Below are 27,445 nucleotides of genomic sequence, written 5' to 3' on the forward strand. Positions count from 1 at the left end.
CTCACTTTGTTATGATTGTCATGTTGTGTTGTTGTGCTATTGTTTCTTAATGTTTCATCACTTATTTGTATATTTTGCTTCTGGGAATGACAGGGAACAACAACTGGAGAAAGAAAAAGGTTAATTTGTCGATAATGAAAAAAAAAAATGAAATCCAAGAACTTATGGACTGGGTTGAAACGGATTGGTCAAAAGGTGATTATAGCAATGATGATCCAGACATCGACCCAGATTACGAGCCGGATGAGATTGCTTCAGATGACATGATTACAGAGTGTATCCGTGAAATGCAAGTAGGTGAAATAAGCGACTAATTTATTCGAAACGTGAATATGTCGCTAAATATCAGTGACATAGAAGCACCTGCTGCATCATCAACAATTACAACGGCAGTGTGTCTTCTATTGGTGGTTTTACTGGGAGAGGTAATAATTATATACTCATACTTTAGCAATAGTGTACTATTTTTATTCTCATTTCAGTTATTCAGGATATCAAAAAAGATTCGGAACAATTTACCAAGGTAACGTGGCGTAAGCGATCAATACGCTTGCATGTAAACGTAGTAGCTCGTCAAGAAAATGTGATTCGGAGATTTATCGGAGTGTTGATGTACATGTCGATTTATCGATACCCTAATCTCAAGAACTACTGGAGCAAAAACGCGTTTTCCCCCATCCAGAATACAATGCCTGTAAAAAAGTTTATGGAAATAAAGAAACACATCGTTTCAAGATGAAAGGCAGCGCATTCGAAAAGGTCAGCCAGGCTATGATCCACTGTTTTGCATCCGGAAATTGGTTGATAAGGTCAACAATCGTTTCGATTTAATTCCAAAGACGGCTAGATTATGTGTTGATGAGTAGATGCGTTCGACCAATCTCAAGCATCATCTTCGTCAATTTATGCCAAATAAGTTGCACAAATGGGGCATCAAACTGTTTGTGCTTTGTAATTCTCAAAGTTACGCATATCGTTTTGAAATGTACAATGGTGCAGGCGACAATATAATTCTTCCTGGCGCACCCGATCTTGGAAGCACATTAAACGTTGTTGTACGTTTGTCACAGACCATAGGTACCCAGTTTTTTTCATCACATCCTTTACTTCGACAATTTCTATACGTCTTTACTTTTACTGATTTCAATACAATTTATGATACCGGCTCAGAACGTGCGGCTGGCATCGTCTTACGTTGGCATTGAGCCGTTTTTGAGAGCAAATCCAAATCAACATATTGCAAAAGTGCCATGATATGATCGCTAGAAAAAGAAATACATCTAAGTCAACTGTCCGCAGATCATTCGCGAATACAACAGACATATGGGAGGAGTCGATCTGAGGGATGGATTGATGGGTCGCTACCATATTAGAGCGAACACACGTAGTGCAATCGTTCGAATTTTCTACCACTTGATCGACATGGCTGCAACAAACGCTTATATTTTGTACCGTCCCATACATGCTGAAAAATGTAATGATTCGAGCAATATCTCAGCGGAACATGAAAAGTTGTTGCAGCTACTAGAATTCAGAGAACAAATTGCTGCTGAAAAACGTGTACTTGGCCGAACTTCAACATCAAAATCACAATCGAGCTCACTGCAACCAACTACTTCTGGCATTGGAAAAAATGCAAAACATCCTTTGATTACATTCTCTTCGACGGTATTGATCACTTTCCACTTTGGCTCAACAAAGAGAGTGGTAAAAAAAATGTAAATTTTGCAAAGTGTCGAAAACTCAATGTGTGTGTAGCAAATGTGATCTTCATTTATGTTGTCCTAATCCAAAAACTGTTTTTATAATTATCACCATCAAAAATAGTGTACACACATTCTTTTTCGTTTGTTTTTAAATTTATTTTAATAAAATCCATTTAAATGAATAAAACGCTATTTTTACTTAAACCTACAAGGGTCCCCTGAGGACTCCTTTACCTGTTTTTACCTGTAAGCCAAACAAAAATTGACAATTACATTTCAATAGCTTTTCTAGTTTCTATTCTTTTTCTAATACATTAATAAACTTAAAAACAATTCCCAACTATACAGAATAATTTATAGAATCTTGCAGTTAGAGGGTTAATTGCGAATTTCTAGTACCGTTCATAGGCGTTTTTGGGTAGGTCAACGAGTATTTTAACACATAACTTTTAGGTCTGTAACTTTTAAGCATTTATGCCACTAGATTATTAAATTTTTAGATATTCTAGTACTAAAAGGTACTTTTACTTTAAGTCTGTATGATACACCGTTTTCTAGAAAAATCGATTTGAAAATTTTTTAAGCAGGACAATCTCCTTATAGCAGTGCTTATACCTTTGTAAACTAAAAGGATATAACTTGCGGAGGATTTTGAAATTGTGAAATACATGAAAGATAGTCTTCTAACGCTAATTTCTAAATTTTCCTAAGCTTCCATTAAAGTGACATGTTTATGTGCTGTTACATTATTATGTCGCACTGTTTCATTATTTTTTGGGAACACTAAACTCGTTGCTCTTAATCAGGAAATTTTTCAGCGTATTCCTCATTAGTAAAAACCATTTTTATTGAATTAAAATTATTGTGTTTAAATGTCACAAAGTAAAAACTAAAAGAGAAACTGCACGAACTGACAAGAGTTTGACAATGAAAAACGTAGGTTATAGTTCTGTTGACAGTTCAAAGCCTACTAGTGCAAAAAATATAAATTTAACTTTCATAACAAAAAAACCAAAAATTTTCAAATCGATTTTTCTCGAAAACGATGTATTCTACCGACTTAAATTAAGAGTACCTTTTAGTACTAGAATATCTGAAAATTTAATAATCTATTATAACAAATGCTTAAAAGTTACATATTAAAAAGTTATACGTTAAAATACTCGTTGACCTACCCAAAACGAATGCCTATGAACGGTCATCTTCAAATAGGAAGCATTTTCGGACTATGTAAATTGAGTTAAATTGTCTTAAAATTATGTAAGTAATCTCCGGTTTTCCTTTGTCAGGAGAGTTTCTGACACCCTGTACATTATATATATATATATATATATATATATATATATATATATATATATATATACACATATAGAGCATTAAGACAAAGCAACGAACTGAGAAAAAATATTATATAGACTTGTACCGAGAGAATAACATGTAACCACATGTCTGTGATAGACCCGTAAGCACTATAGGAAGTCTTGTAAGTACATTGGTGTCGAAAGAAAGTTTATTTTTTAGATGGTCTGTGGAAATATTTTATTGATGTGATTACAAGATTTAAACGCAAGTTCATATCTTAGATTTAATCAACAGTTTCTTTAATCCTAATTTATAAAAAATAATATAAATTCTTAACGGCATAAATTAAAACAATTTATTCTAAAAAATAAGAATTTTATAAATTTCATTAAAACTATTTTAAATTAAATATTCAAAAAGTCCACCACGTTTAGCCAAACAGTAGCCCAATCTATTGCATAATTGCCTTCGGGTGTTCAGAAGGCAATTATACAATGAAAAAATGATTTTTTAACATAATTGGTCTTAATTTCCGGCACGTTCATACTCATGTCGGTAAATTTGTTGCTTCACATAACTCCATACGAAAAGGTCCAAAGGTTCAAGATCAGGAGAGCGAGGTGGCATTTTTATGATATCCTTTGTACTAATAATTACATCTGAAAAGGTAATGTTTAAAAAATCTAACACCTCCCATGAATTGTGAGCTGGATAGCCGTTTGTTGCAACCAAATTTTATCCATATTAATAGGTAATGCTCGAACTGCTGGAATTAAGTAATTACTCAGGAGATCTAGGTATTTACGACGTTACAAAGTTCTCACAATAAAAAAATTGCCAATTACGTTGTTACCTAAAATACCAGCCCACACGTTGACTTTTTGACGGTACTGTGTTTTGTAAGGAACACTATGCGCCTATTTTCTGTAGAGTATCCTACGGTAACAGATGAATTGTGATGGCCAGTTAAAGGAAAAGACGTCTCATGTGTAAACAAGATTTTTCATAAAATTTTCGTCAGGATTAGTGCGTTCCATCATATCCTCACAAACACCATATTTCGTACAGTGCTAGTACTAGTAACAGTTTATCTTCAAATTAGGTAGCTATTACGGAGAAAATTGATTTCAGCTAGACATATGGCAGTTTCAAATTTATAAATAATGCTGTGAATTGCGGATTTTGTTGGTACAGGGCCTTCGAGTGAAATCGAAAACCTACTGATTATATCGTCCTACGGTAACATAAAAGAATGCCATTTAATAATCTAAATTTTATGTTCGGTTGTAAAGGTTACGATTTTCCTAACTTGAAATATCAATTTCTTTATTAGGTTTTTTTTGCGAATAAAACCAGAATTATTACTTGTAAAAAAATAAACGTATATTTGACGTTTCCGTTATCAAAACTGAATGTCACTTTGACAAAACTAGAATTGAGTCTAATTTGTGTTAAAAACAAGCTCGTATCGGTACTAATTTCATACTATATTCGGTCTCTCTCTGTTAGCAGAACAACCTCTTTTTGCACTGATTATTCGTGCTATATGCAATTTTCAGATTACTACAACTGTATATATATATATATACATATAAATATATATAAATATAAAATACATATGTAAATATAATATAAATATATAATTAAGTAAATTACCAGATGGAACACGATTTCCCCATAAAGATATACATAAGGGAACTTGAAAATCTCCTAATAATGAAACGATTAACCAATTAGATCATATAATCATCGATGCAAGACACTGCTCTAACTGATTAGATGTTAGGTATTTTAGAGGAGCAAACATAGATAGTGATCACTATTTAGTTAAAGCACGATTTAAAGAGAGAATATCCAATTTAAAAAAAGAGATCGGGAGAAGGAGAGAAAAAATCGACATTAATAAACTAAAAGATTCCGACACTGCAAATGTATACAGATAGCAAATAGAAGATCAAATAAGGACAAAAAACTTCGAAGAAGAAGAGGATATTAACCAACTATGGGCAAATATACGAGATATTTTGTTACAGAAATCAATACAATAAAACCCCAGGAATCGATGAAATCGGAAATTTATAAAAAAAAAGGTGGTGATCAACTGTTTGCAGCAATCCATAAACTAATAGTACTTATATGGCAGAATGAATGGGCACCAGAAGAGTGGCTGAAGGAAATAATATGTCCGTTGCATAAAAAGGGTGATCAACTGGAGTGTAAGAACTATAGAGGCATTACTCTATTAGCATCTGCGTATAAAATCTTCGGCAATGTATTATTTGAAAGACTTAAACATTTTACAAAGGATATTGTTGGTCAATATCAATGCGGATTTACTGCAACTACACAACTGGAAAATCAACTACACATAAAATTCAAGCACAGGCAGATTCTAGAAAAGTCACTAGAATATAACATAGATACACACCATCTCTTCATTGACTTCAAAGCAGCCTATGATAGTGTGAAAAGAACTGCATTATATAATGCAATAATTGACTTTGGGATCCCACCTAAGTTAGTTAAGTTGACCCAACTAACAATACAAAACGTAAGCTCATGCGTTAGAATTGAAGGAGAAAACTCTACGTTCTTTGATATTAATTATGGTCTAAGACAGGGGGACGCATTGGCGTGTCTCCTCTTTATTATTGCCTTGGAAAAGGCAATCAGACAATTGAATATTAGAATGAATGGAACTATTTTTAATAGATGGTGGTGCAGTGTTTTACAAGGCTTGCGGACGCAGCAAGTGAATTACAACTTGTGGTAAACGAGGAAAAGACCAAGTATATGTTGGTTTCTAAAAACCCTCAAAATATCCAACAGAGAATTCAAATTAACAATAATGCCTTTGAGCAAGTCAAAGAATTTACATATCTTGAATCGCTAGTAAACGCAACAAACACGACAAGCGACGAAATAAAAAGACGCATAGCAATAGCAAACAGAACTGTTCACGGTCTCCAGAAACATTTAAAAAATAAAAATATAAAACGTGCAGTAAAGCTTAATATATACAAGACCTTAATAAGACCGGTTTTGATATATGGGGCAGAAACGTGGACCTTATCTTAAAATGATGAAAGACTTCTTGGTATTTTTGAGAGAAAAATTCTTAGAAAGATTTTTGGGGCCGTTAATAAAAATGGGCTATGGCGAAGATACAACTTTGAACTATATCAGTTATACACCGATCCAGATATTGTGAAATTCGTTAAAGTGCAGAGACTTAGATGGGCTGGACACATTGCTAGGATGTCAGATCACGAATACACGAAGAAATTAACATTTTCAAAACCAGAGGTCACAAGAAGCAGAGAACGACCACGAATGAGATGGATTGATGATGTGGAAGAAGACCTACAGATTCTTAGGGTTAAAAGAAGGAGGGAAGTTGCCAGGAATCGACAGGAGTGGCGACTTTTGTGAGCAGGCCAAGATCCACAACGGATTTTCGAGCCAGCTATGATGATGATGATGATGATATAAATTACCAAGTTCTCGAGGAAGAATTTAAAATTCGAAGTTTAGGCACCCATTTTGGAGCCATTATCAAGAATGATACGGTTCCGTTCGACTTCAGGGTCTCAATCAGCCTACTGCCCTCACTCGTGACGTACCAATATCGTTTTCTGTAGAAATACAAGAACCGTCAAACGGCACTGAGGTCTCAATCTGCCTCCTGCCTCCTCAGTGTCGAGTGACGACCAGTCCTACGCTGCGTAGCTGGTTTTATACTCTCAGTATGCTCGGAAACGGTATGAGCGGGATAGGTTGTGGCGGTGGGTTGCTGAAGCTGCAGTCACCATGTTGCTGGCAGTCGTTTAGCGTCATCACACGCGTTTAAGCTGTTAGACCGTTTTTCAATTTCGATAGCTTTATGAATGATTCTCTATTTTAGAGAGCGGATGGGAGCAATGGTTTTTGCTTTTTCGAAATATATTTTGTGGCCTGTCTGAATATGGTGTTGGGCTAGGGCTTAAATAGTATCGGAATGTTTGACAGATATAAAATGTTGGTAAAAACGGTTATGGATTCGTCGGTTTGTCTGTCCTATGTATGTAAGTGGGCAATTGTAACAATGTATCTCGTAGACACCATGGTCTTCATTGGGATTTGGTCTTTTACGGATCTGATGAAATTGGCTAACTTGGAGTGAGTAGTGAAGATGGTTTTCATGTTTAGAATGTTAAGAGTTCTACTTATCTTGTCATTGACACCTTTAATAAAAGGTAGAAAGATTTAGGGTTGATCAGATTATTATATAATAGCTATTATCAAGAGGATAATGTCTATAATATTATGTGTATAAATAATGATTATAATGTCTATACAGACATTAGTAATTTTTGTATTTTGGGAACAATTTCCGAAGTGGAAATTGAAACGTCAATAAACTTACTTTAACCTTTAATTGGGCTTTTTCTCATTTAAATGGTAATTAATATATATATATATATATATATATATATATATATATATATATATATATATATATATATATATATATGTATGTATGTTCGAAAAGATTTCCGCGATTAGTACGATTAAACCTAGAGCTAAAGATTAATCATCATCCAGCCCCATTTTCACATCCATTGTTGGATATAGGCCTCCTCCAAACGTGATCTCTCACGTTTGGAGGACGCTGCAATCCAGTTTGTTTCTATTCTCCTTAGGTCGTCGGTCCATCGGGTGGGTGGTCTGCCTCGACTTCGCTTGTCGGCTCTTGGTCTCCACTTCAATAATCTCTTCGTCCATCTTCCGTCTTCCATTCCAGCAACATGTCCAGCCCACCTCCACTTTTGTTTATCGATTCGCAGTATAATATCGTCTACGCCAGTTCATCGGCGTTTCTCCTCATTTCTCACGCGATCTTTCAAGGTCAGGCCCAGCATTGATCTCTCCATTCGCCTTTGTGTTACCCTCAGTTTTTCGGCAGTAGCTTTCGTTAAAGTTAGGGTCTCTGCTCCGTAGGTGAAGACTGGTAAGATGCATTGATTAAATGCCTTCCTTTTCAGGTGAATTGGGGTATTTGTTTTAAAAATGTGTCTCATCCTTCCCTATGCCGCCCATCCCAACGTGATTCGTCTATTTAGCTCACAGGTTTGGTTGTCTCTGGTTATTCTAATTTCATGACCCAAGTATGTGTATTTATCGATTAATTCTACATTGTTGTTATTGATCTGTATCTCTTCGCTGGGAACCATATTGGTCATCATTTTGGTTTTCTCGAAATTTATCTCCAGCCCAGTTTCTTGTAGTATGTCATTCAGGTCTTGGAGCATGTCTTTAATCTCTCCCAGATTATCTGCCAGAAGCACGATATCGTCCGCAAAACATAGATGGTTTAAACTTTCTCCATCGATGGATATTCCTTTCTGTTGCCATGTTAGTCTTTTAAATGCATACTCAAGAACGGTAATGAACAGCTTTGGTGACATGGTATCACCTTGCCTGACTCCCCTTTTTATCTTTATTTTATTAGTTGCTGAATGTAGACTTATGGTTGTTGTGGCACCATAAAGATTAATACTATTATAAAAATTAATATTAAACTCACCAGTCTTCCGGGTTGAACCGCGTTGATATCCATTGGGCCGAGCTTTCGACATCCTCTCTGATGTCTTCTTCAGGGCTTCCGAGGTCTCAGTCTCCCGAGCCCCAGACATTACTACACTCACTAGTCACTTCACTACTACGACTAGGACCAGGGGACGGTTCATTTATACTGTCGATGGTGACGTGACCCAGGTAAGGGTTAGGGTGGGGATTCGCGCGAGAGTTGTCGCGAACATCTCTGACAGTGGGATTTTGATTCGAGGATGGAGGGGGCGATATTTTCTTTATGAGAGGTCTCCATGTAGAAGGTAACCGTATGGCGTCATCTCTTTTATTAAGGCAATTTGGCCTTTTTTCTATTTCTATGGCTTCTCGGATAATTCTTGGTTTATAGAAGCGGATGGGGGCTATGATTCTGGAGTTTTCAAAATCAATTTTGTTACCTGTATGAAGATAGTGATGACCGAGAGCTGAAATTGAATCGGAATTGCGAACAGAAATGGAATGTTCATAAATCCTATTTTGGATTCTACGATTTGTTTGGCATATATAGGATCGGGGACAGTCTGCACAATGAATTTCATAAACTCCGTGCTGTTCATTTGGAATATTGTCTTTGATTGATCGGACAAGAGATGAAGGTTTTTGTTGGGGGGTAGATATTGTTTTTATTCCTCTTGGTTTGAGAATTTTGTCGATTTTGTCAGTGACACCTTTGATGTATGGAAGAAAAAAAAAAGAAAAAGAGCAAAAAAGTGCAAGTTTATACCACATATGTGGCATATGTGGCGATCTCTATCAGTTACATCAAAGTGTGCATCAAATTATAATTTCTCATATTCAAAGTACCCATTTGTAAATTTTTATACATAAATGTTTACAAACATGAAAGTTATAGCGAAAAATAAAATTTTTAATTTGCACTTTAACACCCTGTATCTTTCTTAATATCAACATTTTATTAAAGCAATTCGGCTTAAATCGTAATATTTTAAAGTGTAGAATCTACTGTTTCTTTTTGTACAATTACTTAAGCACCACCCTGTATAATATATAGAATGTAGCACGGGCTGTAGATATTATATTATGATTTTGTTATTATAGGGACAGGGACAACGACGCTGGCGAAGTTCGGGTATATCCCGGTAAGTTACAAGTATCTCAGGCATACTGCACCGTGCCTGTAGATTCTAACACAAATGTTGGTGATCTCATCAGCGACGCTCTTAATCGTTTTGGGTTAGAAGACAGCCATGCCGAAGATTATCGATGCAGCGAAGTCCTACTGGATAGAGGAGGTATATATTTGATTATTCTAATTTATATTACGTAGAACCGCATACAGTTGAATAAAAGTATGGTTGTGATTTTATAAATTAAAATTAATTATTTCTAATGAGACATTAATTGAATAAAAGTAATATTAGTATACAAGAATAATATGAAATATTGTATGAGAAAACTATTTGAAGTCAAAATTTATAATAACTCAAAAAATATAAAGAAAGAAAGAAGAGATAAACAAAAATTTACTAATAAAAATAATAAAACCTAAGAATTTTTATTGCTTTGATCACATAGCATTGATGCAGACACATGTTTAATATCTGAAAAGTTTTTTTTTAAATATTTGTAAGCGGTATTACGTATCACCATAATCTATTTAAAAAACAGACGAAGATTATAGTCAGTGACAATCCTTCGTCTGTCATACGCCTCAATGGTTAAATAATTTTGTCTTCCTCCAAACTTTGCAGTAACTAATACCATTCGAAGTACATGCTTTAAAGTGAAATATAAAAAAGTTTTGCTATGTGTTCGTTGTGAACTATTTGATTACTTTTACGTTACATAAATTTCAGTAAGTAGGTATCCACGTAATAAATAATTCTAATTAATAATTAAATTTATGGTAAGAAATAATAATATTAATATAATTCCAGGCCTCCAAAAAAATTATCAGGGTATCAAAAAAAAATCTGAAAACAAAATCAACGAGAAGAAGATTCGAAAAAAATTCTGGATTCTATAGATATATATATATATATATATATATATATATTTATATATATATATATATATATATATATATATATATATATATATATATATCCATAGAATCCAGTATTTTTTTCGCTTTTTTTGAATTTTCTTCTGGATTTAAAATTGAGGGTATTTCATCGAAATCAGATGCAAAAGTTAGTAGCAAACTCAATTATAATTGAGAATATATATATATATATATATATATATATATATATATATATATATATATATATATATATATATATGTATATATATATATATATATGTATATATATATATATATGTATATATATATATATATATATATATATATATATATTCTTACAATTGAGTCTGGATCCCGGCGAGACTTTTGCATCTGATTTCGATGAAATACCCTCAATTTCAAATCTAAATACTCAACAAACGAAAACAAATCTGGATCTTACTACCGTTAGCAACCAAAATTTTAACGAAAATTTTAAAAACAATGATGTGGATACTTGGTCGCCAAGTTTCTACTTGTCATTTTAATTGAAAACTTGTACAGTTACAGTGATTGATAAAAATATTCAATCAGCTATTGCTAGACAACGGGACCACTGAAACAATGTATTAGAAAGACTAACGAATATTGTTATTCGATCAATTTTTCATTACGAAACATTTACGTTACCCGAACAAATAGGCGAATATTAATTTCTATTATTAATAGTTATTGGTATGATCTGTTGTCGCACATAAACATTTTTTGTGAGTAACACCTTACAGGCCAGGCCTACTCAATGAATTTAAATAATGCTGTTAACTTATTACAATCGTGGTCTAAATATCTTAAATATTATCGTTTCAATGGTTTTAAAAAAGCTTGGCAATCGGGTGAATGCTAGCTGAAGTACTAGGTAATGAACTAATCTTTATACACAACGCAGGCGCTATATAAAGAGACAGCATGATTATGAATCTATTGATGATTTTGATGCGAAAGAACATTTCAAAATATATTATTTTCAAAAAAAAATAATAATTTACTTAACTATGTTATTGATTTTTTAACAAATGACGTGACAAAAAACCTTGGTTGTCACATGTATACAACTGGAATAGTATAACTTACTTTTCAAGGTTCAAATGCGCTCGTTATGCTACTCCATACGTTGCATCAGTTGTAAGTAAATAATTATTATATTATTTTTTACATTAATAAATTGTTACAGTTCTGTATTGTGTAATTTTGATTTTTTTGCCTTTTTACTAGTTTTTTAATTGCAGCAAATTTGTATATTCTTGTATGAAAGTTTTGTCCGGGGCACTCAAAACCCTAGAACCGGCCCTGATTTGTCAAGATGTTAAACTGTCATTTAATTTTGGTTTTCTTATTAAATCAAACTCTAATAAATAGGGCGTTTCCTATTTATTCTTTTTTATTTCTACTATAATATTTAAATGTAAGAATTATTAAAATAATGAATGTGTTTGATTATTATTTCTAGTTACTGAACGTGTTCTTTCGTGGAACGAGAGACCATGGGAAATAATGAAACAACTGGGAAAAGATAGCATTCGGCAAATGGAGTTAATGCGGTTTTATTTACAACTCAAGCAAGATCCACACGGACCAAATTTAGCTTTATTCGTTGGAAATTTACCTCCAAATCTATCTGAACGCAATTACGAAAACATCCTCACTGACTTTTTAGGCAAAGGTATAAATCAAATTTCTATTATATATATATATATATATATATATATATATATATATATATATATATATATATATATATATGTATATATATATATAATTATTATATTACACGTACCTATATACTTAATTTAGTTATTTACTAACATAGATATTATCTGTTTATCCAACTGTTTGTTATATGATATTGAAGTACCTATTACCTTATTAAACAAAAAACATTTAAGTGTTATATTTGCTGAAAAGTACAAATAGGCTCTTGCAATATATATATATATATATATATATATATATATATATATATATACATATTGTTATGATGTATAGTTTGTTTGAATGATGAGCAATGAGTATTTTTAATAATATAGGGTTTTTATCGCGGTTCTCAAAGAATTAGTTTGTAAGTACTTTTTTAAATTATCTTTATTATAACTATTATGAAACACACATATATATCTAACCTAGCCAATGTAAATTTAAAATAAACTATCTTTAAATTGATATTCTTATAAAACTAATTAAAATCTATAGACAATGTAAAATTTAAACAAACTATCTTCAAAATTGAAATTGTTATGACACTAACTAAATTATATTAACAAAATTTTGTACCTTTCTTTCACTGAATGCCTAAATGAACTGTTTTCCACTATATAGATTCTAATCACCACTGAATGTCTTCGTACTTCGGTTATCCTTGATTTTGTGAAATTACTTTTTCCAATTATCAGCTTCTACCAATTTAAGATATATTTTTCTTCACCAGCATTTATAAACCACCAAGCAAACCAGCAAACAGCATTTATATTTATTCTTCTTTTCAATATACCAATATCCAATTATTATAAGTTGATTTATACTAATCTCCAATCATAATATAATTTTAATTCCTTCTAATATCCATCCAATATTCTTCTAATATACTTTGATAATCTTCAATAATTATTTGTGTATAATTATAAATGTGCATTAAAATATATGCATAATTTTTAATCTTCATTTAACTCACTATATTAAACAATTGGACTATTTGTAACTGATTGACTGACTCCAACTAACTTTCATATTTCTTACTAAACTTTCTGACTGACTTGACTTAAACTTTCTGACTGCTTTGAATCCAAATCACCGGGTATTTATATCTTTTTGGATGTTCCAGAACCATCTGGTAAGAAATCATGTTCCATTTGCTCTATTAAATACATGTCTGAATTTTCTGGAACAAACCATTTCGCAAACAAAGCCATCTCCGGTGATCTAGAGAATTCCTTACTTATCTATCGAGAATTTTGTTGGCATTTAGGCTTTTCAGATCAGAGTATACATTTAAATCAGTAACTTATATAAATTAAACATTTTAATTTAATAAATTACACATTTTAAACAACATATTATCATTATAACCCCACTTTATATTCGTAATTATTCTTAAACGTCACTTCAGAGTATGTATATCTGGTTGCCTAGTCACATGGCTCACTTAAATATATCTACAACATCATAATTACTAAAAAAATACTTTTTATATGCTAATTTCTTAAAAATGCCCTCACATAAATATATTTTTATTAAATTCTCTAGTATATAACTTCTTAAAATAACCAAATACTTGTTATATCTAAAATTATCTAGTATATAACTTATAAATTATTTTCTTTAAACACCAATCATATCAATATATATATATATATATATATATATATATATATATATATATATATATATATATTTCAAATTTTAGTTGTGACTAAGACGACTCTTTAGATTACCCCCAAGAAAATTATTGTCTTTGTGAGGTTTATGAAATTGTGTTTACGAACTAATAAAGTTTATAGAGCAATAAGATATGTAGGGGAGAGTTGTGCAAAACCGGGTGGGTTGATGAAACCGGGTATCTCTTCATTCTTCTAACTGTCTGCTGCCATCTGTCAGACAATGTTAAAGTTAGTATCCCTAAACCGCCAACAGTAGCGTATTTTCATTTCTACTTCATTTTAGTAATCTGTGCCGCTCGCCTCGCCTTTTTTTTTGTGTAGCAAACTCGATTTTTAAGGTAAGTAAATAGTTTTTTCCTCTAATAAATAACTAATGACCATTTCAAAATTTAATACGTGTAACCTAATATATTACCTTTAATTTGGCCAATAATTTTGAATATTATTTCATTACCAAAAATTTTAAATAATATTTAATGTCTTAGTAAAGATACAAGTTCGACAAAATCGAGTAGTTCGAAAATCAAAAAACAAACCGGGCAAAACCGGGAACCCGATTTTATCAGACCTGTTGTTACTTCCAGTTTCAGTAGTGGTTTTTTTGCTTTTAGTTAACTACAACATATCGCATTATAAAAGAAAAACTACTCGTGAGTCATGGGATTAAATTTTGTGGGTATCACAAAGTTTTAATGTTCCGCAATCCACTTTAGAAGATCATGTGAAAAAAGTAAGAAATGTTAACTCTGTTGAAGAATGTAGTAAGAAAGGTAGGAATTACCTTTACTTTATTTCTTTTTTTTTTAATAAAAATAATTTTAGGTCTAAGTCGGTACAAGCCTGTGTTTAGCTTTAGCGCTACTCAAGATGATGAGCTAGCTTCGCATATCTTACAAATGGAAGAATTCTTGCTTACGAACTAGCCATACAGAATAACATCTACCACTATTTTAATGCAGAAAAGAAAAATGACTGGTATAAGTTGGCTTTATTCGTTTCTGTCGCTGCATCCAAATGTTTAATTCAGGATTCTAGAAGTTACTTCAATTGGACGAGCTATAGGATTTAACTGAGCAGCAGTAGTAAAGTTTTTTACTCTTTATCACAAATTTATGACCAACACAAATTTCCTCCTGAGTGCATATGGAATGTTGATGAAACGGGAATTACAACTGTCCCCAACAAGCAGTCTAAACTTATTTCTATGAAAGGAAAACGACAAATTAGTGCTCTGGTTTCCGCCTAAAGAGGAACCGTGTTTACCGCCGAAATATGTATGAGCTCAAATGATTTCTATATGCCTGCAATGTTGGTTTTTTCCTAGAAAGATTCCAAACTCACAGATTCTAGACCGCGCTTCTCCTGGAACATTTGCTGAGTTCCTCCCAAGTGGATGGATTCGAACAAAAATTTTTATTAAATGGTTAAAAAAGTTGATCAAGTTTACTCATCTTACACCAGAAAATTATGTTCTGTTGATTCTAGATAGACACGCGACGCATAAAAACTGCTTGGAATTAATAAATCTGGCCAGTTAAAATTATGTTATTATCATAATGCTTTCCACCGCATACTACGCACCGACTACAACTGCTTGACGTATCATTTATGGCTTTCTCGAACACCTATTATGAAAAAGAAGTAAGAAAATGGATGTGCCAGCATTCAGGAAGACGTGTTACAATTTATGACGTGGGAGAACTATTTGGTAAGGCATTTGATAAATCGGCAGTTATGCAAACTGCAATAAATGATTTCAGGAAGTCTGAAATTTATCTGCTTAATCCTGAAAATGTTCTTGTGTTTATGTTTACTCCCCCAGAAACTACAGAGCAAGAACTAAATATACAAGAAGATGAATCTACGACATCCAAAGCTCTGTCATCCACTTACCGATTCTTCCCAACCAAGCTGTAGCTGCTTAAACTATCACACCGCAAATCATACTAACGTCTCTTCACCTCCTAAATAAGCTACCACTAAATCTGATAGTTTACAAGCAAGATAACCAAAACCAATTGTGATTTTCTAGTCATTCAAAAAAGGTTTTTCCCATCCTCAGGGTAACCAGGAAGCCATCCAACGATAACAGGAGAAGAAAGGCTAGTATACTAATATCATCTCCTTATAAGTCTGAGTTGGAAGGAAATTTAAAAAATCTCAAGTCTTAAGAAAATTAAAGCTAAATGAACAGGAAATAAACAGCAAAAAACGTAGTAAAAAAGGTTGAACCAAAAACAAAATTGGTTCCGAAATTACCTATGCAGAGAGAGTTCGGAGGAAGAAGATAATAATGACAATGCGTGTCTATATTGCAATGAACTATTTTCAAATTCTAAGGCGAAGGAGGGTTGGATAAAATGTGTGTCTTGAAACAAATGAGCTCATGAAGCCTGTAGTCCCTATGATGATGTAGATGAAGTTTTTATTTGTGAATTCTGTTTATAGATTTTCGATTTTTGATCACATATTTTTAATAAATATTTTATTTTCTGACTTCTCTGACAATTAATCTTTTTACATGGTAATTGAGTTACTACCCGGTTTTATCATCCCGGTTGGACAAAATCGGGTATTTTGCAATATTTTCAGAAAAATTAAAAAAAAAACAAAAAATTTAAGAATATTTATAAAAATAGATATTGGTATATATATATATATATATATATATATATATATATATATATATATATATATACGATATAACTTAAGTCATTTGAGGATATTTCAATCTGCAGTAAACGTTTGCTACTCTCACATAGCACAAAATACAGTCAGTTTTTGGACTAGTACCCGGTTTTGTCCAACTCTCCCCTACACATATGTTGAGAAAAACTACTCTTGTAGGAATAATAAATGCAAGATAATAATAAATAATCAAATCAAAAAATTTTAAAATAATAGAAGAATAATCTAAAGAACGAACTTTGTTAAGATGCAAAATTGAAATTAAGAAATATGATGGGCGTAAACATGTTAGATAATAAGCCAATCGTCACTAAGGGCATTAAACAATTGATTAAGACAATTTATATTTATTTTAATTTCTAGGAAAATTGTTCAGTCTATATATTTTAAATACCATAGCGTCTTAAACATTTTATTAGTTTCGTCTATTTTATTGACTAAAATTAAAATATGGGTCTATACGTTTTAGAAAACAAATTTTCTAAAATTGGTCCTATCTATTACGAATACGGCTCTATGGTAATTACCTATGAAGACTCAGATAAGGCTGTGAGAGCGTTATATGCTTTAAGGGAGTCTAAATATGAAGATAAACAACCGTTGTTAGGTGAGTACCTATTTTAAGATAAACAATGTATGAATGTCATTTTATACCGTGTAATTTTCCTTGTCACCACCGAATTGCATTTGGATGTAGGTTCGACTTACCTTTCATTTCACTTTTGGCCGTTAGTTGCTTTTTATTTTTTAGGGGTGAAAACTACCCCTATTAGAAAAAAAAATATAATTATAAATTGAAGCAATTTGAAATTATTTGATTATACAGTGACATTAAACTTAGATTTCTCTACTGTTTTAATTTTTTACCACATATTTTCTTTTTGAAAATATATATATATATATATATATATATATATATATATATATATATATATACATGTATATACATATATATATAATATATATATATATATATATATATATATATATATAGATATATATATATATATATATATATATATATATATATATATCTCCTGATTGTTTGACATGTAACGTGTCAAAAACCCGATTTTTATAGCCTGTACAAGTTTCGTTATTTTGTAATAAAATAAAGAAATTTTACTTCACCCTGTACATACATTTTTATTTATACAGTGTGGAAACCACGTATGGAATAAAATTGTTTGTGTCCTTATTATAAAAAATAATAAAAAAATCTGGGACACGTTAACTTTTAAATTTAAATGTGCCCTTTTTAAACATAAATTTAAATGTACAAGGTGATCCACGCAAGTCTGGCAATAGTCCATAATCGGTATTTTTAATGAAACACCCTGTATATTTTTATGTTTTTGTTTTTAAAAGATTCTTAACAACCTGATTTCAACGAACAATATCATGTAGGGTCTATAATGAATAATACAAGGTGAAATTTTGAAATTAATCATTTATCACGTGTTATGGTATTATTTTAAATTAACTAAATATAGACAATACACTTCTACTTTAAGTGTCAGATATTGGAGAAAATTTCTGTTTAGTAACCGTGTTAACACTTTTTGAAATGAATAGGTAAAACTGTCTAGATAGTCTGCTAATTAAACTAAATTGGTAAATAATGCGGATTGTTATCAATCAGTTGTTGGTGTGTTGACATTGTAACGAAATATATTGCCTACCTCAGGATAAGATTATGGGGTATAAATAGGGGACAGAAACTATGGGGCGAAGATAGGGCAAGCAAAAAAAAATCGTTACTGGTGCGAACGGCACTCAGAGGGTTGCTGGAGAGCTGGGGTCGTGGATAAGTGAACGAAAAGAGTGTCAGATTGGGGTAGCTACCAAAATATGAAACAAAGGGGTTACTTACGTAAATCTCCTGGACAACTGGACAATTAATACAACAAGAAAGGGCTTCTAGCTATTTTACAGGAAAGAACGCCGCTTCGAAGAATCCTAAACTTGCAGGATTTAGGAAAAATATCCTAAAGTAAAAAATACATAAAGGGTTAGGAGATTTCTAAAATAAATAAAAAAATGGATCAGAGAAACAAATCAAAACGTTTATTTTTGTCTCATACAAACAGTTATCAACACATAAATGGCATAAAAAATATACTATATAAATAGTTGCCAAATACAGAATAAAAACTTACATGTGTTCGTTTACATTCTCCAGGTGTTGGAGATACTACAAAAACATACAAATGTTACTGCACAGAGATTAACCTTTTTTTTTAAACAAACAAAACAAATAAATATCGAAAAAAATAAAGCTAGCTGTCATATGTTAATATTAAATTAAAAAAAAACAATTAAAATGACATTTAAGTTAAACCATATAATTTACAATTTATTTGTTATTACAAAATCCCTTTAAATTTTAATGAAAGCAATTATTGTTTTAGCAAAAAAATGTCTGTCTTTACTTTAAAATTAATATACTGAATGTTACCTTATAATTCACATTTTTTACACTTAACTTTGAAACTTGCTAGACATCTATGGGAAAGCTACTTGGACAAGTTCTCAACGGGAAAGAAGGAAGACGATTTCTATAGCCTGGAACGAGGTTGGGGCAAACAGACGACAAACGAAGCTGGTGGCACACCCTATGTACTGTTTTAAAATTTTACCATGTTCTGGTATACTACACAAATCCTCTAACTATTCAAGTGGTTACTCTTTTATAAATCTGTCATATTACAGAGAGTAGATTTCCACTTTTTACCGGTCTTGAAATTTAACCCATTACACAAAATTACCGGCTATGTTCAACTCGAGCTGCCTTATACAACCTGCCTGCTTCGTTGCTCTTCTCAACCTAACTTGAATTCCCCTCTTGATCTAAATCTAATACTAGTGTGGGCGACCCTTCTTACGTCCATAACATAAATTTCTTGTTTTTAAAACAGGCCTCAACTATGTTACAAAGCGACCCTCAAACAAACTACTTCCAAATATGAAGAAATAAGACGTATTATATTGATTTTTCTACCTCACAATGTATTCAGAGATTTGGGGGATTTGAATGTAAATAAAGACAAAAAAAAACTTGAAAACTGGATACAAAACTTGTTTTATTATGGATCCTTTTTACATTCCCTTTTAAAAGACAAACGCAGATTTCCTGGTAATTTTTAATGCGTACTAACGAGATAAACAAAATAGGGGCGGGCTACAAAACTTTATACAGAATTTATATTATTATATAGATATTAAATATTATATATAGACACAAATTTAAAAACGCTACAACATTTTACATTAAAATAATAAATGCCTAATTAAAAGCTAATTTCTTGCAGAAATAAAAATGAAATAGATAACTGAGACCCACCGAATTGAGATTTTAATGATGATCGGTTACGGGGAGAATTGTTACGGGGAGAATGTAGAAGTCAAGTTGAAGTAGCAAACTTATCAGAGGTCCTCTTAGTTGCCTAATATTGCACAAGGTACTGTGTCAGTACTTATGCACAATTCAGAGAACTTGGACATGTCAAACCATTAAAAAGAAAACCGAACTTCATTGAAGATGAGGTGAAAGTGGATATTTTGTTGTGTCGCAGAGAATCCAACGTCAAGTTCAACTCAAATTGCACGTCAAAATATTTTCACACACAACTGTCCTAAGCTGTCTCCATGAAGAAAAACGTCATCCATATAAATTGACTTTTGTGCAGGAGCTAACAGAAGGCGATCCAGATCGCCTGATCGCAGAATGATGAATAAAATTAACACAAATAAAATAGCTCTTTGCACAATTCTTTTTTCTGATAAATCAACATTTACATTGAACGGAGAGGTAAACCGACAAAACTGTAGATATTGGTCAGCGGGGAATTCTCATTGGATGTGTGAGACACACACTCAGTATCCTCAAAAGTTGAATGTTTGGTAGGTATTAGGAGATCATATTATTGGTCCTATATTTGTAGATGGTAATTTGACAGCGGAAAAATATTAGGGCATGCTAAGAGACGATGTTCTTCCTCAGTTGGCTAACTTATATCCCAATCCAATATATCTGACCCCGCCGCATGAAACTGTCTGGTTCCAGCAAGACGGTGCAACACCCCATTATGCTTTAATGGTGAGAAATGACTTGAATGAAATCTTCTTCAATAAATGGATTGGACGAAGGGGTACTATTGAGTGGCCAGCTAGGTAGCCAGATCTTACGCCTTTAAATTTTTTTCTGTGGAGTTATCTCAAGAACAAAGTATATGCAACACAACCAACTAGCATTGAAGACCTCAAAGAAATGATATCTAGAGAAATACGGAATATTTCACCCCAAACTTTAAACAAAGTTTGGAACGAGTTTTATAGGAGACTGTGTTATTATCAACAACAAGGTGGAGAACATTTTGAGCATTTATTTTGATGTAATCCAATCAATTACTTCGGGTATTCTATGAATTAATTGTCTTGAAGAAAATTATACTTAATTTCAAAATTTCACCTTGTATTATTCATAATAAACCCTACATAATATAGTTAGTTGAGATCAGGATATTAAGGAGCTTTTAAAAACATAAAAATATACAGAGTGTTTCATTTAAAATACAGATTATGGACTATGCCAGACTTGTGTGGATCACCCTGTATATTCAAATTTATGTTTAAAAAGCGTACATTTAAATTTAAAAGTTAAGGTATCTCAACATTTTTTATTATTTTCTAAAATAAGGACACAAAAAATTTTATTTCGTAAGTGGTTTTCACACTATAAATATGTTCCCATGAAAATGCCTTCACCTATGCCAACTTTCAGAATTTGTCGCTTTCCCTACTATTCGATACAAGATTTTCCTCTGGTTGGTTTTCAATCCTTCATTCAGTCCTTTGTCTCCTTAGCAGGAACAAATTGATGTTCATCCTTCAGATATCTTCTCTCACGCATATTGTCAATTCTGCTTCTTTTTTTATTATTATAGTTATTTAGCTTTATACTGTTATGCAACTCCACTCTGTTGAGTGTGGTGTTTTACAATCTACCAGGATCAGTGCTAGTGGAAAGTACATTCTTGCGAACTGGATTTTACGTTTTTATTCATAGGAGATTTCTGCTACTACTGCATCTTCTACCAGGATCTACTTGGCGGTACTAAGGATAGTCTCAGAAACTTCTTAGGAAATTACCTTTTAAAGCTATGCTACAGCTGCATAGCAACCAGACTTAAAGGTGAAGGCAGTGGTCATTCTCGCTTTCGATTTACTTTTTTCTGTGACGTGTTTAATTGTTTACTTCCTTTTTTTTTTTTTTTTGATGAGTCTTTGGCTCACCCTATTTTTTCCTTCAGCCATTGCCGTTTTTCTGGCTTATTCTCACACCATTTGCAGCTTGCTCCGCTGTGTCCACGCCTTAGGCTGTGTCAAGGCTTCTTTACTGAGAATTTTTTGTATATTTTTTTGTTTGTTTAAGAATATTCCCAAAAGAATCTAGGGAAATGAAGCCCCACCAACGTTTAGCCCTGCATGCGCTTGTAACACTAAATATTAAGAAACCCCTAGGGAACCTTTCGTTCAACCACGTGTTGTGTGGTTATTCAGTCTTCAATACGTGGTAATTCAATCTTCAGTTTTCTAGCGAAGTGCTTGTCATTGAGAATCGTTATTGTGCGAAACTTTTTTAAATTTTATTTATCGCTTTTTATGTGGAATTATACAAATCAATTCATCGTTAATTATTAAATAATTGATTTTTTAGTTTTACTAATTTCTATTTGAACCTTGAATTTTTTATATTTTTGTATATAAATAATAAATTTATATACAAATTATAATAGTAGGTACATAGTAGGTACTTGTATCGTTAAAACTATAATAGCTTTTCGATAAGTGAAAGTAATTTTTTCTGCGATATAGATACAGGTAGAGGAGAACTTGATTTTGACTATCACCTTTCTAAATTTCTAATTATTTTTATTACATGGAAAAATCGTGAAACATGCATATTGCAAATATAATTTAAATATTTCAGTTATGCTGCTACCAAACATAGAACCTTCAATGATACCCCAAGGTGTGCAACCGTTATTAGTTTTCGTCAATGTAAAGTCTGGTGGTTGTCAAGGACTAGAGTTAATCTCTAGTTTTAGAAAATTATTGAATCCATACCAAGTGTTCGATCTTGACAATGGAGGTCCTCTTCCAGGATTGTACGTGTTCAGAAATATTCAAAACTACAAAATACTCGTTTGTGGTGGAGATGGTACAATTGGATGGGTACTTCAGTGCCTGGATAATGTTGGACAGGATTCTCAATGTTCTTCCCCTGCTTGTGCTATTGTACCACTGGGAACAGGTAAAATTTAATAAATATGTTTAATTATATTTTCGAAACTTTTAATTTAAAAAACTAGGCATTGCAATTCCGTCCCAAAAATATGTGTAAATATAAAATACGTAAGAATAACTAAAAAGGTTTCATATTATACAAAAAATAGTAGGTACAGAAATGTATAAAAGAAATAAAAAATACTTGAAGGAAAATTTATATATTTTGTAATTTGTTTACTACAAAATAATTTAGATTAAAATTTAAGTTATATTTATTTTTAATAGTACATCAGCTTTTATTATTATTTTTATTTTTAAAGTTAAAAATAGAACGCTATAGTTTGTACGTCTGTTAATTTTAAATAAAGTGGAAGTTTCTAGGAAATGGATTAAATTTTTTTCTTCCTGAAGTTTCTTCTACAACTATATCAGATAATATTGTTACGATAAATATGACTCATATTTAAGCTGTAAACATATTTTTCTAACAAGTATTTTCTTCTTCAGGTGCTATCTCCGCTACGGAGGTTGGCAATCATCACAGCTATTTTAATTTTTGAGGCAGTAGCTCTAAAAAGTTGTTTTGAGCTGCATCCAAACCACTCTCTCAGGTTCTTGAGCCATGAAATTCGTCTTCTTCCGATGCTTCTTCTGCCATCTATCTTTCCTTGCATTATGAGTCGCAGGATGCCATACTTCTCGCCCCGCATCACATGTCCGATACTGTAGCTTTCTTTCTTTAATTGTAAGTTTAACTTCCTTCTCTTTACCTATTCTTCTGAGTACTTCATTGTTCGTAACTCTATCTACCCAGGAAACCCTCATAATTCTTCTATAGGTCCACATTTCAAAGGCGTTAAGTCGACTCATTGTGTCTAGATTTAACGTCCATGATTCCACTCCAAAGTATAGTACACTGTATACGTAACATTTTGTTAGGCGTGTATAAGTGTTCCTAGGTAAGTGTACTTTTTTACTCTTTCGATCTGCTGGCCTTCTACTGTCAATATTTCGTTAGTATTATGGTTGTTTTTACAAATTTTCGTAAACTTCGTCTTTTTGATATTGAACGAGAGTCCGTACTCCCTACTACACATTACTATTTTACTTATGAGTCTTTGCAGGTCTTGTAATCTATCGGCTATTATTACTGTACCATCTGCATATCTGATGTTGTTAACTAAGACTCGATTTACTCTTATGCCGACTGTTTCATCTTCCAGAGTTTCTCGAATTACCTCTTCAGAATAAGCGTTAAATAATATATATTAGTAGTATGCAGCCTTGCCTGACTCCTCTCTTTATTTCCATTTCTTCAGATGTATCTTTTTCAATTCGTACTATTGCTCGCTGATTGTAATAAAGATTTGTTATTAGCCTTAAATCTCTTTCATCTAGGTTTTTATTTTTTAGAATTTCCATGAGTCGGTCATAAACGCTTTATCGTAGTCTATAAAACTACACCCATATTGTGTGTCACTAATATCCAGCTCTATTCTTCGTTCACAAATTGTTGAGAGCACGAAATATGCCTCAAACTCATAAAACGGTCGTAAATCATAGGCGTTCCTAAGGTGTTTATTCATTAAATAATAATATAATGTTTTAATACTATTATATATAATATTGATAATATTTTAATACCAATATATTTAGCAAAAAAACAATTAAAACTTTCACGACTAATGTTGGTTATTATATTATATTAATAAAAATAAGAATTTAACCATTAACAATTTTGTAAATAAGAATACCTTATCTCTTTGGATATTTCAATACTAATCTTCGCGTTTAATCACTTTACTAGAAAACCTGGAATTCATATCCGAAGGTACTATTCGTTGCAAGATAATTAAGATGGAATTCCCCAGATTTTTAATAATATAATTATATTCGAAACTTAACTTGAAAGGGTGAAGTTATTACGAACGAAAACAATTTTTTTGTTTAGTACGTTTTTGATTGCATGTAATTTACGGCTCGTCAGTGTTTCCGCGTCTACGGCAGTAATTAGCGTCTCGGATATTTCTTTTGCGAATTATATGCAGTGCGTGACCGATTTTTTATTCCATATACCTACGAACATATACGTACCTTTCGCTTGTGCTCGTTTTGTTGGATTGTTTGTGATGGCTTCATCATCAAGTTTTACACCGGTACTGTTGCGTACAGTCAGTAAGTCTGTCTATTCACCAAGAGAGAAGACTATTGTCCTGAATGTTTACGATGCTCTGGTTTCTCAGAATCCCACAAACACTGTTCGCAACATAGTCGAAAGTTGTGCCAACATGACTGGCGTAGGAGAGTCAACTTTATATAGGTTCCTATCAGAAAAAAAAACACGGTATAGCTAACCCAAACACAAACGACTTCAAGAGAGGGAAAAAGCCTATTGAAATTGATGAATTTGCCAAAAATGGTATTCGAAGGAAAATTCATGGATTTTTTTCAAAAAAGAAATACCAAACCTAAACAAAATTTTACAAGAAGTTAGAGACGACCCGGATTTGCCTCATATCGGACGAACTAAATTGTGGCAAGTTTTAAAAGAATTAAATTTCCGGTAGGAGAAATCAGACCGAAAATCACTTTTGATTGACCGGGAGGAGAAGATGATGTTGGAGAAGAAATTATCTAAGATTCATACAAAAATTCCGGGCTGAAAAAAGGCCCATCTTCTACCAGGATGAAATGTGGGTAAACTCAGGTCATACTCTAAAAAAAATTTGGTCAGATAAAAATATATTAAGCTCCAGGCAAGCCTTTATGGAAGGTTGGTCTACTGGTATCTCCCCACCTTCTGGTAAAGGCAGTAGATTAATAATTTCTCACATTGGCAGTGAAAAAGGATTTGTTAAGCATGGTTTGTTGGAATTTCATTCCAAAAGCACAAAAGACCATCACGAGGAGATGACAGCTGATGTTTTCGAAGAGTATTTTGAGCAAATGATTGAACACATACCACCAAATTCAATTATAGTATTAGATAATGCACCTTATCATTCACGACTAGTAGAAAGACTTCTAACGAATGCGTGGAAGAAACAGGATATTCTTGACTGGCTGCGGAATAAGTATCTGCCTTACGAAGATGGAATGGTAAAAGCAGAACTTTTAAAAATTGCCCGGCAACACAAATCTAAGTTCAAGAAATACGTAGTTGACAAAATGGCGGAAAAGCTAAAATCACAGTCTTTAGACTTCCACTCTACCACTGCGAAATAAATCCAATTGAACTCATTTGAGCACAAATAAAAAGTTATGTGGCTAGAAAAAATACGTCATATAAAATACAAGTTGTACGTGAATTGTTATACGAGTCTTTATAACATATTACAAAACAAAACTGGAAAGATGCAGTAAGACATGTAATAGAAGAAGAACAAAAAATGTGGGATCTTGATAACATAATTGATGCGACCGTAGAGATTATTAACCTAATTATTAACCCTCAAGACGACTCGGATTCCGAAGTTGATCCTATTTATTTTGAATTTGAATAGTTTTCTAATCGTAATTATATAAGGTAAGTAATAGTAGTTATAATCGTAAGGTAATAAAGGGGAAAGGCGCAAAATGTCGCCTGTCAAAATGTTCAATGTGTTTTAAATGTATTCATTTTTTTTTCAAATCCTGGGAAAACTAAAAAGCATTTTTGAAAAATTTAAAAGCAGAATGAAATATTTTTTAGAATAAATAAAAAGTTTCTTTTGCATGCAATATTTTCAATTAAAAAATCTTTTATTTTCACCCCTGTTACATAACATATTAAAATAAACACTGCAGAAGTTTTCAGAGACTTTCTGCCCTGAGTAATAATGTAATCTTTCATTCTGAGTTTAAATTTTTCAAAAATATTTATTAGTTTTTTCCGGATTCGAAAATAATGGATACATTTAAAACACATTGAAAATTTTGCCAGGCGACATTTGGCGCCTTTTTCCTTAATTAAATAAATGTATCTTTTACAAATGGCAAGAAACTTTTTATTTTTGAATAAAATAAATAAGTTTTATTAAAAAATACAATTTACATAAGTACAATTTAAAAAATATATTTATTTAGTTCAAATAAATGTTTTAATCATATACTCTACGACACTGGACGTTCATATCTAACCATTCAAAATACCCCCGTAATAGGATTATAAGGTATTGTATTACTTCAGATATAAGGTGGGTTAGTCGAAAACGTCTTAAACCGTCAGTTTTAGGTTGGTTTTTACTATTATATCGTATTACTTACCCTCTCTGTATTTCAGTTTTCTAATTAGGGTTAAACTTATAGTGAGCTATCAACAAATTGTGAACCGGGTATAGTTTAGTGTGAATTCTGGCGTGGATAATTTTCAACAGAATTTTCAAGGTATGTGACATTAAGCTTATGGTTCGATAGTCACTGCACTCTTTGGCATTCGCTTTCTTTAGCAAACACACAAATGCTGATGTCAA

General features: G+C 32.2%; 1 protein-coding gene across 5 annotated transcripts in view; it reads left to right on the forward strand.

Moving 5' to 3' along the window:
- LOC140434712 (diacylglycerol kinase theta) overlaps positions 1-27,445 on the forward strand; it is a 495,511-nt gene that overhangs the window by 310,978 nt on the left and 157,088 nt on the right. For all 5 annotated transcript variants that reach the window (XM_072523170.1, XM_072523171.1, XM_072523173.1 and 2 more), the window contains 4 exons: positions 9,678-9,871; positions 12,092-12,304; positions 17,173-17,310; positions 22,696-23,019. In XM_072523170.1, the coding sequence (XP_072379271.1) occupies positions 9,678-9,871; positions 12,092-12,304; positions 17,173-17,310; positions 22,696-23,019 (869 nt within the window). The remainder of the gene's footprint in view (positions 1-9,677; positions 9,872-12,091; positions 12,305-17,172; positions 17,311-22,695; positions 23,020-27,445) is intronic.

The sequence above is a fragment of the Diabrotica undecimpunctata genome, chromosome 2 (genome assembly GCF_040954645.1).
Source record: "Diabrotica undecimpunctata isolate CICGRU chromosome 2, icDiaUnde3, whole genome shotgun sequence".
Classification (NCBI taxonomy): Eukaryota; Metazoa; Arthropoda; class Insecta; order Coleoptera; family Chrysomelidae; genus Diabrotica; species Diabrotica undecimpunctata.